General features: G+C 37.3%; 1 protein-coding gene across 1 annotated transcript in view; it reads left to right on the top strand.

Annotated features, from left to right (window-relative positions):
• The window catches only part of FNTA (farnesyltransferase, CAAX box, subunit alpha), a 33,322-nt gene extending 20,692 nt beyond the window's left edge, over window positions 1–12,630 (top strand). Inside the window, exons 5-9 of the mRNA XM_077773074.1 lie at window positions 2,983–3,109; window positions 4,654–4,802; window positions 10,143–10,205; window positions 11,546–11,717; window positions 11,997–12,630. Coding sequence (XP_077629200.1) covers window positions 2,983–3,109; window positions 4,654–4,802; window positions 10,143–10,205; window positions 11,546–11,717; window positions 11,997–12,119 — 634 coding nt within the window. The 3' untranslated portion in view covers window positions 12,120–12,630. The remainder of the gene's footprint in view (window positions 1–2,982; window positions 3,110–4,653; window positions 4,803–10,142; window positions 10,206–11,545; window positions 11,718–11,996) is intronic.
• The last annotated feature ends 1,013 nt before the right edge of the window (window positions 12,631–13,643 follow it).

The raw sequence follows: 13,643 nt of genomic DNA, 5'->3' as shown, positions 1-13,643 counted from the left end.
ACTGCTATTATTTAAAATTTTGACATTAGCATATGATACTGCTGGGAAATTTTTGAGTAAAGAATATGAAAAAATGTTTTCTATCCTCTGTGTTATAAAACGACTTTACTGGTATTTTGATCTTTCATTCATTTGTTTTCTCAAAAAATTTTTATTGATGCTGGGCATACAAAGGTTAACCACACAGTCTAACAAGGGAAGCCCATAATACAGCCAGTTATTTTACAGTGCTGTGTGAAAACCACAGTAATATTTTACAGAGTATATTTGTTGTAGAAACTAAGCCCTGAGTCAGCATAGACAGAACTATAGGGATTATCATTGGTGAGGGGAACAGAGCACAATGAAAGAAAAGAGGTGTTACGGAGCGGGAGGACAGAGAACAAATAGGAAAGAGCTAGAGTTTGAACAGGACCCGGCATATGGTGAGCACCCCTGAGTTGAACCACTGTGGCTGCTGTTGTGGAGATGGAGCAGGAGGTAGTGGTGCAGGTTCAACTCCACATGCTGAAGGACTGAATTCTTTTTCCTTTCTTTTCTTTTAGAGATTCTTTTCTTTTTTAATGTTTATTTATTTATTTTTGAGAGAGAGAGTGGGAGCAGAGCAGAGGAAGGGCAGAGGGAGAGGGAGAGAATCCAAAGCAGGGTCTGGAAGTTTGATGAGGGGCCTGAACTCACAAACTGCAAGATCATGACTTGAGCCAAAGTCAGATGCTTAACTGACTGAGCCACCCAGACGCCCCAGGTCCCAATTCTTAAGTTTTTCCTAAATTACAGAAGTAGCAGGAATCTAGAAACATAAATTCCTAGTGTTCACTATATTGGAATTTTTCTGAAATAAATTTAAAAGCCTTTCCCTCTTGGATCTTCCTCTTAGTAGTATCTTGCCTTCTTAATATTCTGTAAGATGAATTTTTATTTATTTTTTAAGTTATTTTTAAAAAATATTTATTTTGAGAGAGAGAATGTGAGTTGGGAGGAGAGAGAAAGAGAGAAAAATCCCAAGCAGGCTTAGTGCTTCCAGTACAGAACTGGATGCAAGGTTCAAACCATGAAGTGTGAGATCATGACCTGAGCCAAAATCGAGTCAGATGTTCAGCTGACTGAGTAACCTGGGCACCCTTAAAAGATGGCTTTTTAAATTTTCCATGCATGCAAATGGGTCATTTGTTAAGCATTAAATCAAATCTTTCCACTTTTCCCCATCACTCTTACTCACTTTTATATTTTTGTTATTTATTTATTTTTTTGGAGAGAATGTAAGCAGGGGAGAGTGGTAAAGGGAAAGAGAGAATCCCAAGCAGGAGCCATGCTCACCACGGAGCCCAATATGGGGCTCAATCCCAGACCCTGGGATCATGGCCTGAACTGAAATCAAGAGTCTGATGCTTAACTAGCTGAGCCACCCAGGGTCCCAGCCCCCCTACTCACTGTCAGTGTATTGAATACTAATGGAGTTTTTTTAAAAAACAGCTTTATTGAGATATAACTCACATATTATACTATTTACCAATTTATTTATTTAATAAGTTCTACACCGAATGCCAGTCTTGAAATCATGACCCCAAGATCAGGAGTCTTATGGTTTACCAACTAAGCCAGCCAGGCACCCCTACTATTTACCCATTTAAAGTGTACAGTTCAGGGCACCTGGGTGGCTCAGTCGGGTAGGTGTCTGATCATGATCTCACAGTTTGTGAGTTCAAATCCAGCATCGGGTTCTCTGCTAATAGCAGAAAGCCCGATTCAGATCCCTCTCTCTCTGCCCCTCTCCCACTTGTGCTCTGTCTATCTCAAAATAAATAAACTTAAAAAAATAAATAGGGGCTTCTGGGTGGCTCATTCGTGTTTGACTCTTGGTTTGAGCCCAGGTCATTATTTCATGGTTCGTGAGTTTGAGCTCCACATCCAGCTCAGTGCTGACAGTATGGAGCCTGTTTAGAATTCTCCTTCCTTACCTCTCTCCCTCCCTCCCTCTCTCTCTCTCTCTCTCTGCCCTTCCTGCACTCTTTCTTTCTCAAAAATAAACTTTAAAAAGAAGTGTACAGTTCACTGGTTTTAGTGTAGTTACAAATAATATACAACCATCACCACAATGACTTTTAAAACATTTTCACTAATATTTTTATAAATATTTTATTTTTATTTAAAATTTTTTTTAAATGTTTTTATTTCTGAGAGAGAGAGAGAGAGACAGGGTGAGCAAGGGAGGGTCAGAGAGAGAGGGAGACACAGAATCTGAAGCAGGCTTCAGGCTCTGAGCTAGCTGTCAGCACAGAGCCCCATGCAGGGCTCGAACCCATGAGCCGTGAGACCATGACCTGAGCCTAAGATGGACGCTTAACTGACTGAGCCACCCAGGCACCCCGTAAATATTTTAGCTAAAAAAAAAAGAGAGAATCCAACCGAAAATCTAAGCATTCTCCTATCACACAAATAACTCTTGACAAACTTGCAGCTTGTCATAGCTACTTGCCAGAGTAGAAGTGAATTCAATTCTGCCCACGATCTGGTGGAATGAGCAGTTGCTTGTATGGTGATGCTGTAGACTTCAGAAGAACTGAGAGCCTGTTTATAACCAGAGGAACTTCTATACTTGATTAAGTAGTATCACATTTCCTCTAGTCTCATTATGCCATCTGGGAATGTTTCAGAATTCTTTGACAGGATTTTCTTGTTGTCAAAACATTACTGGACTTCCAGATTTAGCTTGAAATAAACCTTCTTTAAACCCTGAGTATCTGATTTCATTTTACACACAAATCACTCTTTTCTGTTTCTCAGCTCTTACTGACTGTTTTGTAACTTTTCCCTCTTAGTGTTTATTCTTTGTTAACCTTTTCTCTCCAGTAGAATCTTGAGAATTAGAGGTGAATATCTGTTTTTTGAGTGTCCCTCCACATTGCCTAATACAACACATGCAGTTGATACCTTAGTTCTTGGATACATTAACACAAAACCTCTTTCTTTTCTGGGCCTTAGGCATCATAGGCGAGTATTAGTGGAATGGCTCAAAGATCCATCTCAGGAGCTTGAGTTTATTGCTGATATTCTCAATCAGGATGCAAAGAATTATCATGCCTGGCAACATCGACAGTGGGTTATTCAGGTATTGCCTTTCTTGTTACAGTGTTTTTCAGATTATGTTTTAACTTAATTAAATAATTAAAATTACTGTTGAAGGTAAGTATACTCCTGAACTAAAACACACGTATAGATCATTACACACAATTGTAATAACTAAGAACTATTAAGATAGTTAACTAAAACCTGACATCCTTCATGTTGACTCTTTTTATAATCTTTCAAGATACGTTGGTAAGTAGCTTCATATTAAAGAAGAATAATAGTAACTTTTGTAATTTTTAGATCGAATTTGTATCACATTTTATATTTGCTAGCAAGTTGAATAGAAAATGTAGTTGTAATTTTTTAATGTAGCTGCATTATTTTAATTAACAGGGACATTGTACCTACTGGGGAGTTTGCACACATATACTTTGGAATATGATGTTACAGTAATAGTATTTTATTTCTGCCCACTTGTTAAAATTTTATGCTAAATCTTGAATAGAAGAGAATAGTTAAAACTCCTACTCTGGGCATTTATTTATTCTAGCAAACAATTCTAGTGTTGTTTCCTGTGAATTTTTTCCAGTAATTGCTACTTTGAGTGCTATTCACTTTACCAAGAGCATTTCACAATTTTTTTTCTTAAAAATTTAAACGTTTCTAATTTGATTAAAGGGATACATTTTCTAAAGATACTGGTATTTTAATTTTATATGAAATTCTACCTTTTTGCCATTATCAAATAAGAGGTGTAATTCCATTGGATTTTTCATAGTTATCCCCAGTTTTTGCCACGTTTGTAAATTTTGACCATTTCATTTCTTTTTAAAATTATCTTTATTGTTTCTCTTCTCCCTGTGATCATTTTTATTAAAACAGTTCCATAATGTAAAAATGTATATTTAAATCCAGTTTTGTATATTTCTCCACATGTATTTTAATGTAGTTTTATCATATATGAGCATTTTTAATATTCCCTTTTACTTAATATTATATATTCATATCAAAACCATTAAATTAATATACTCAACTATAGTTTATCATTTCCTTATTGCTGAGTTTGTGTTTTTTCCCCTCTAAATTTTCACCTTAAATAATGCATAAGCATTGAGTTAGATATGCCTTTTATTTATTTATTTATTTATTTTTGCCTGTGATTTAATCCTTTAGAGTAATTCTTGGGTCTATTTAAGTAGTATAAACATGCCTCTTGGTATCTAATTGTTCTCAAAAAGATGGTACAGGATACTTTGTCTTCCTAAATTTTTTTCCTTCCTTGTGACCATTCTCTTGTCTTTTATGACTTTTCTTTCCCCCCTTCATTTCCTTGACCTGCAACTATCACTTTCCTCCATGAGTCCTACCCACATCTTCATTTTTACCTAGCTGTGCTGAAATTTCATTTTTTATTAATAATGCGATGTTTCTGGGGGTTCCTGGCTGGCTCAATTGGTGGAGCATTTGGCTCTTGATCACAGGGTTTTGAGTTCAAACCCCACACTGGGTGTGGAAATTACTTAAAAATAAAATCTTAAAAAATAATGGGACATTTCTAATTGGTTGTTTTGTGTTTTCTCTTAGGAATTTAAACTTTGGGATAATGAACTGCAGTATGTAGACCAACTTCTTAAAGAGGATGTGAGAAATAACTCTGTCTGGAACCAAAGATACTTCGTAATTTCTAACACCACTGGCTACAATGATCGTGCTATATTGGAGAGAGAAGTCCAGTTAGTAATCTTCACTTGCTCACTCATTAAAAGAACATTTGTGTGCCTATCATGTCTCAGGCACTGGGGATACAGCAAAGATCAAGACTGTTCCTGGGGCGCCTGGGTGGCTCAGTCGGTTAAGCGTCCAACTTCAGCTCAGGTCATGATGTTATAGGTCGTGGGTTTGAGCCCCGCATTGGAGTCTGTGCTGACAGCTCAGAGCCTCTCCCTCTCCCCAGCTTGTGCTCTGTCTCTCAAAAAAAGAATTAACACTGAAAAAATTTTCAAAAAAAAAAAAAAAAAGACTGCCCCTGATCCTGCCCTCATGGAACTAGTGGGAAAGAATACATGGATGAAGTCTATAATGATAAATTTACAAATACTATAGTCTACTCTACTTTGTAGTGTCTTACATTTCTTGAAATACTGTTACTACTATAGACTGAGAAGAAGTCAGATTTCGTAGTGTCTAGGAAGCTTTATTTTAAAACTATCTCAGAGACTTAATGATAGAGAACACACGGAAGGTTGATGGAGGGAGGGAGGGAGGAGATGGGCTAGATGGGTGTTGGGTGTTAAGGAGGGCACTTGTGATGAGCACTGGGTGTTATATGTAAGTGATGAGTCACTGAATTCTACTTCTGAAACCAGCATTGCAATGTCAAAACAAAACAAAAGCAAGTGTATTTTATTAAATTCTGGTGCCCTTGTAGTCCCTTTAGTCAGTCCCTATAGGCCATGTTACTCTACAGTGCAGGGTTTAGAGCAGGATAAGTCTTTGTTGTAGGGAACTGTCCTATATATTGTAGGGTTTTTAGTAGCATTCCTGGCCTGTATGCCTATTTTTTTTTTTAATGTTTATTATTTTTGAGAAAGATAAAGGGAGACACAATCAGAAGTAGGATCCAGGCTCTGAGCTGTCAGCACAGAACCTGATGTGGGGTTCGATCTCAAGAGCCGCAAGATCATGACCTGAGCTAAGGTCGACACTTAACTGACTGAGCCACCCAGGCACTATACCCTATTATATCATTAGTAATTCCCTGTCCCCAAGCTGTGACAGACAAAAATGTCCCCAGACATTGCCAGATGTCCTCTGTGGGCTGTGGGGCAAAACCATCTGCAATTGAAAACTACTGCTTTAGCATACAAAATGCTGTTAAAAGAATTTTATGAATTGGCATGAATACTAATATCCATAAACATTAACAGCCACCTCTTTTCTGTCTGTTTTGTCTCGATATCTGTTTTAAATTTGAATATATTTATTGTTTTTATAGCCTGATGAGGACATACTCATCATTTTAATTATAAAAGTTGCTTTAGGGGCACCTGACTAGGTCAGTCGGTAGAGCATGTGACTCTTGTTTTTTTAATGTTTATTTATTTTTGAGAGAGCACAAGCAAGAGAGAGATGGAGCGGGGGGACAGAAGATCCCAAGCAGGCTCTGCACTAAGAGCAGCAAGCCCAACGTGGGGCCCAAACTTAGGAACCGCAATGTCATGACCTGAACCGAAGTCAGATCCTCAGCCGACCTAGCCACCCAGGTGCCCCGAGCATATGACTTTTGATAATCAGGGTCATGAGTTCAAGCCCCACATTGGTCTGGAGTTTACTTTAGAAAAAAAAAAGAAGAAGAAGAAAGAAAAAAAGTTGCTTTAACAGTTCCTGGGAAATGCTGATTTTTAGGACCATCTGCTTTTATCTCCTTTGCTATTATTTCTGTTTGGATCAGGGCAGCTGGCTTTTCCTTTGTGTGTTCTATATAAAGATCTGGTGATTTAAATTAAAAAAAAAAAAAACCCAACATTTATAATCAAGTGTCCTGCATTAACTCTCTGCTTTCTGCTCAGGCTTCTTTCTGGAGCACCACATAGCCCTCAAACATATCTTCTACTTTTCTTTTTACTGCTCTCCTCTCCAAAGCTGTACTGTCTAATATGGTAGTCACTGGCCACAGATGGCTGCTTAAATTCAAATTAATTCAAATCACATAATTCAGTTCCTCAGTTGTATGCATCTCACTCAGGGGTTCAGGATCCACATATGGCTAATGATTACTAACTATATTGGAGAGCACAGATAAAGAATATTTTCATCTCTGTTGAATAGTACTGATCTAAGGGATAACTGTGAACTTACTGAAATAATTTTATTATTAAACGTAAATACTGAGGCTTGAGTAGAGAAAATTCAGACTTATCACCCAGCCCTTAAATATTATGCCTTTTTCTTTTAGAGTTGATACTCTGTTGTGAGGATTAGGACAGAAGTACTCTGAAGGACAGCAAAGTGTCCTATTTTTAGAGAGTTAAATAACTTTCTTGCCAAAAGGTAGAATGCTTCAGGTTACTCTTCCTTAAATTAATCCAATTAATAATTAGGAATTTCAAACACTACATACTCCTTATTTACCATAGTATACTTCATTAGGCTAGATGTAAGAAGACACTTAAAAACTGAGTGTGAAGAATGGAAAATGAGAACTTTTCATAGCCTTCAAAGGCAGGTGTCACCAAACAAATAATCAGTCAAGAATCTCTGAGTTTTTCAGGGATTTGTCTGGTTGGCTCAGTTGGTGAAGGATGTGACTTTTGATCTCAGGCTTGGGGTGTAGAGATTGTTTAAAAATAAAATCTTTTGGGGCACCTGGGTGGCTCAGTCGGTTAAGCATCTGACTCTTGATTTGACCGGGTCATGATTCCCAGTGGTGAGATTGAGCCCCGCGTCAGGCGTGGAGCCTGCTTAAGATATTTCTCTCTCTCTCTCTCTCTCCCTCTCCCTCTCCCTCTCTCTCTCTTCCTCTCTCTCTCTCTCTCTCTCTCTTTCTCTGCTGCTCCACCACTTGCATATGCACTATCTCTCAAAAAAGAAATCTTTAAGAAATTGTTTTTAAAAAAAGAATCTAAAATTTTTCTATATTTAAGATGTTACCATTAAGATAAGGTAAAGGAAATAAAGTGCTTAGAGAGCTGTAGTTATCTAGAATTAACTAGATAACTAAATTTTTTAACTCTAAAGAATATAGGTGTACTTGATGATTTGTTTTTTTCCTTTTGTTATAAAAGTAATGAAGTCTAGTTGTAGGGGAAAATTGTACTGAATTACCTGAAGTAAAATATCAAAATCTCTTATTCATTCTCTTCTCATACCCCATTGTTTAGAGTGAGCTACAATTAGTGTGAATCTTTCCAAACCTTATTAAATATATTTGTAAACCTATATTACAGCACGTAGGCAATGGTATTATACACATTGCTTTTTTTCATTTAATATATCCTGGCCTTATTTCTATGAGTACACAGTCTACTAGTACTATTAATAATAGTTACCATTTATTAAACATTTACTACATGCTGAGAATTTTTATTTAATTTTCATAACCACACTATGAGATATCTGATGAAGAACTTGAAGTTCAGAGTAGTTCTATAATGTGCCTAAGAGCACCTGGATGATAATTGATGGGGCTATTAGAAGCTAGGCTTTCTGACCTCAAATTCCATGTTTTAACCATTAAAATGGATAATAGTTTAGTGCATTTGTATGTAAATAAAATTCTTCAGGGGTGCCTGGGTAGCTCAGTTTGTTGAGCGTCCAACTTCGGCTCAGGTCATGATCTCACGGTTCATGGGTTCGAGCCCCACGTTGGGCTCTGTGCTTACAGTTCAGAGCCTGGAGCCTGCTTTAGATTCTGTGTCTCCTTCTCTCTCTGTTGTTCCCTTGCTTGCTCTCTCTCTCTCTCTCTCTCAAAAGTAAATAAAGATTTAAAATAAATAAAATTCTTCAGCTATTGCCAAAGTGAAGTTAATAATCTACAATGACTAGTGAAGACCTGCAGGGACATGGTTTTAAAAATAACTGGAAACATTAGGTCATGTAAAAATGTTGGAAAAAAACCTTTTCATAGTGCTGAATGAGTTTATTATTACAGTAGTCCCTCCTCCCACCCCTTTACTGTGTGGTTTCACTTTCCAGGGTTTCAGTTACTTGTGGTCAGCCATGAGATCCAGAAACATGATCTTCCTGATGACTTGTATGGTGAGACATTAGGTAGTATATACTGCTCTGTCACAATGCCTGTTCTTTACCTTACTTCGTCTTCCATGTAGCATTTAAAAAAAAAATTTTATGTCATTATTTTGAGAGTGAGACAGACCACGAGGTGGTGGGGGAGGGCAAAGAGAGGGAGACACAGAATCTGAAGCAGGCTCCAGGCTCTGAGCTGTCAGTACAGAGCCCAACATGGGGCTCAAACTCACAGATTGTCAGATCATGACCTGAGCTGAGGTCGGACACTTAACTGACTGAGCCACCCAGGTGCCCCATCATGTAGCATTTTATTATTTTACATCATCACAAGAAGGGTGAGTACAGTCTAATATATTTTGAGAGAAACCACATTCATATAACTTTTATTACAATGAGTATATTGTTATAATTGTTCTATCTTGTTAATTGTTAATCTCTTGGTATCTATAAACATTATCATAGGTACGTATGTATAGGAAAAAAACCTAGTATATAGGATTTGATACTCTGTGGTTCAGGCATCTACTGAGGGTTTGGGAGCCTATCTTCTGCAGATAAAGTGGGACTACTGTACTACTCTCTGTGAAAAAAAATCTAACGGCATTGCAATAAAATCAAGATTACTAAATTTTAGTCGGTGACTTATTTGAGCAAGTGGGTAATGAAGCTAAGTTCTTTAACTCTCTTGGAACTTACTGTAATTGGATCTGAATTATATTTAGTAACCTGGTTAAAAGGAAGAGAAAGAGAGTGTCCATTGACTGTTAATCACATCATGGTTAGAATATAAGATCTATAATCAAATCGTTTAGAATATAAGAAATATATAGTTGTGTTGGTTTCTCGTTTTTATTGTCTATGTAATTTCCATGCTGTCTTATTTTTTATTACAGCTCCTGAGATTTTGTAGTTCTTCTTTTTGAATGACTTATGATTTGTTGGGCATATATAGATCTTAGACTTCTCAAGATTGCTTTACCAATAAGAGGAAAACCTGTTTTAGCTGACATTTTCTTCAAAGGGAAAGCCTATATTAAAGGAAATCTCCCACATCAATTTCTTTTCCTATTGTGAGTTGAGTCTTCATATTAGTTAGGTGTCCTTTCCTAGAATTGGGTACAAACTTCCAGGAGGGAGGAACTATGTAAATACGAATTGACTGCTACAGACTTGAGGGATTCTCTCTAATGTAGATAAGACCTAGACCTAGTCACAGCCCGCTAAGAGAAATGAAAACACATATCGAAGCTGTGTTACAGTCTTAGAAAACTATTTCAAATTATTACACTGCTCTTCAAATTATACACATATTTATTTTCTTCTAGGTACACTCTGGAAATGATCAAACTAGTACCACATAATGAAAGTGCATGGAACTATTTGAAAGGGTAAGAGGTTGTTTTGGATTGTTTGTATAAAAAACAACTAATATGTATCATGGAATATGTCCCATTAATCAGATTCTAAAATGATACTAAAGAATTTTCCATATTTCTGGATTTAAGGGAAGTGTAACTGTTAGACAGTAACACCCAAGAACAGTGCCTTCTCTCCTTCCTTTCAGCTCCCAAGCACATAACCATCACAGTTTTTAGAATAGTCCATGACTACGGGTGCTTGGGTGGCTCAGTTGGTTGAGCATTTGACTTCATCTCAGGTCATGATCCCACAGTTCATGAGTTCAAGGCCTGCATTGGTCTCACTGCTGTCAGTGCAGAACTCACTTTGGATCCTCTGTCTCCCTCTCTCTCAGCACTTCCCCCGCTCATGCTCTTTCTCTCAAAAATAAAAATAAACATTAAAAAAAGAATAGTCCATGACCAAACAATAATACAATTTTAATTGTATTTATGAATCCTATAGTCTTTATATTTGAGAATGGGATATACACACCTAATTTCTCTTTGGCTCAGGAACATAGTAAAGGCAAAGCAAACCATTTATAATAAGCACGTTGCACAGATGCATGGCCAACCTTTCTGTTTTCATTTCTAGAGATATCCTGTTAGAAATCTCATTCCTTAAATTGACATGGTTTCATTTGCCTGGCCACTGACCTAAGTAGGCCCCTTGTTGAGCTTAGAGGTCTCCCTGGAAACTAGGCCCAAAGAGCATAACGTATAAAGGCCAGTCACATTTGTTGATGTGTGCAGGGGTGGGGCCTGTAATATCTGGAGAGCTAAAAGAATAGGGAACCTTCTTAAGAAGGAACAGAAACACCTCTCGTTTTCTTCTTTCACTTCCTAATTTTAAGAAGGTGCTTATTTTCTGATTTGTGTAGCAGTTTGAGTTAGTAAATGATCACTTTTAAGTTTCATTATTCTTTTTTTTTCTCTTTAGACAGTTTTATTTTTTATTTATTTTTTATTTATTTTTTTTACAAATAGTTTATTGTCAAATTAGTTTCCACATAACACCCAGTGCTCATCCCCAGGAGTGCCCTCCTCCATGCCCATCCTCCCCTCCCCCCTACATCCATCAGTTCTCAGTTTTTGTCAGCACTCAAGAGTAGTTTCATTATTCTTTTTAACTAATTGTACTCAACATGTAATTTTATTTTATTTTTATCCATGATAAAAGTTCACACATAATTTAAAATTTTCATTAAGTTTCAACTTCATTCAAAATAAGTTTCCTCCTCTTGCGCATGTTACAGAGGTCATTTTCTCTTGAACTTTCTATTATATTTGTTCTTTTTTTCTCAAAGTTGAGAATAATTTTTTTTTAGGATTTTACAGGATCGTGGTCTTTCCAAATATCCCAATCTGTTAAATCAGTTACTTGATTTACAACCAAGTCACAGCTCCCCCTACCTGATTGCCTTTCTTGTGGATATCTATGAAGACATGCTAGAAAACCAATGTGACAACAAGGAGGACATTCTTAATAAAGCATTAGAGGTAAGCCAGGGGGACTCTGCTTTTCTGTTTGGTGTCTCAGAATTTGGTCTGCCCGGTGCGACTATATTCATGACCTGTTCCATGTGTTCCTTCAGGAGTTCAATGCAGGGCTATTTCTGCTGTTTAGAGCAAAACCCAGGTCACTAGTGATCACAGTATGTGATTATAGTGGTGTATGTCATTTGAACATGATTTGAGTTTAACTGTATTAGCTCAAAAGCATTTGCTCTAGAGATTGATTTACATTATTTTTAAAGAATTTTTGTTTTTCATTTTCAGTTGTGTGAAATCCTAGCTAAAGAAAAGGACACTATAAGAAAGGAATATTGGAGATATATCGGAAGATCCCTTCAAAGCAAACATAGCACAGAGAGTGACCCACCAACAAATGTACAGCAATAATACCATCTAGAAGAACTCGATGGAATGATTTTATTTTTTTAAGAGACTCTTAAAGCAGGAGTTTAAAACTAAAGCGATCATTCCCTTTGCCTGTGGTGTAAAACGTGCATTGCACAGGTATTGCTTTTTAACAAGAACTAAGTGTGATGCTCCTTGGGTGCTGCTGCTATTCAGACTAGTAATTTGATTCTTCTAAAGTAAAGTGATTTGGGGGGAGGGAGAAGAAACAAAGTCCGGCTCAGGAACTTTTGTAGTCTTACAACATTTGCTCTAATCCCTTAGCATCAGCTCCTCCGTCCAAGGTATATGCATCAGAATTGGCAGCATTAATGAGTGCAGGTAACTTGTATGTAATGGATATAAGGTAATTTAAATTTTGGTTCAGGAAGCAGGGGATGCAGTTGTTACGTTAGAGCTGCTATGCCACACTCACAGTATCTTGCTATCACTGTAACCAACTAATGCCAAAAGAATGGTTTTATAATAAAATTATAGATGTATCCTAAAACAATGACATAGTGGTTTGATTTTTTTTAACAGCATTTATGTACAAGGGACATTGTCTCAGCTTAGAAAAGCCACTGAGAAAGAAAATACTGCCATAAAACTATAGAAACCAGAAACATGATTATGTTAAAGGAAATGTTATTAGAATGTGAATTGGTTAGTTCCTTAAATTTTTTTTTTCTTTTTTTTTACCGTTTATTTATTTTTGGGAGACAGAGAGATAGAACATGTGTGGGGAGGGGCACAGAGAGTGAGACACAGAATCTGAAGCAGGCTTCAGGCTCTGAGCTGTCAGCACAGAGCCCGATGCGGGTCTCGAACCCATGAACTCTGAGATTATGACCTGAGCCGAAGTCAGACGCTTAACCAACTGAGCCACCTAGGCGCCCCTGAATTAATTGATCAGTTCTTGACTTCAACAAAATTTACTCAAGATAGATTAGACCTACAGGATTTTTAAGGCATATAGATAACTCACAGAATGATGACCTGATCTTCCAGAAATACATCCCCCAACCACACTGTGGCACTAGGCCATTGAGTGGCTGTTGCCTGTGCTGAGGTCAGGAAAGTGCTGGCTGAGGCTGCCGCTCCAGGACTGTGCACTTCTGCCACATGCATGTGAGCACGGCTGCTTCCCTTCCCACCTGGTACAGCTCCCAGTCACAGGCTCGCTCGCTTTGGTGGGTAAGAACAGAAGGAACCTGCACAGCATCTAAAACTCTGACCTGCAAAGGAATCTGGCGAATGTAGTTTATAGCTTTCCAGCCTCTACAGCTCAAGAAGACATGCCGGAGTGAAGTGTTGAACAGGTTAGTGCTCTGTACCTGCGCATAATTAAATCTCACTTTCTCAATAAAGAGTTCTTGTTTAAAGAACCAAGTATAATAACTAAAATTTATATAGAGTAGAATAGTCTTCTCAAGGATTTAGGAAATAATATTTTTAACATTTCATATGTTTTTGCTGTTTCAGACTCAAAAATCTGATTTGATATTTTAAATTGTCATATGAAGT

Source organism: Crocuta crocuta, unplaced genomic scaffold (genome assembly GCF_008692635.1).
Source record: "Crocuta crocuta isolate KB4526 unplaced genomic scaffold, BGI_CrCroc_1.0 scaffold177, whole genome shotgun sequence".
NCBI classification, from domain to species: Eukaryota; Metazoa; Chordata; class Mammalia; order Carnivora; family Hyaenidae; genus Crocuta; species Crocuta crocuta.
Note: the sequence above shows the minus strand (reverse complement) of the source record. Positions and strands in the feature narration are given on the sequence as shown.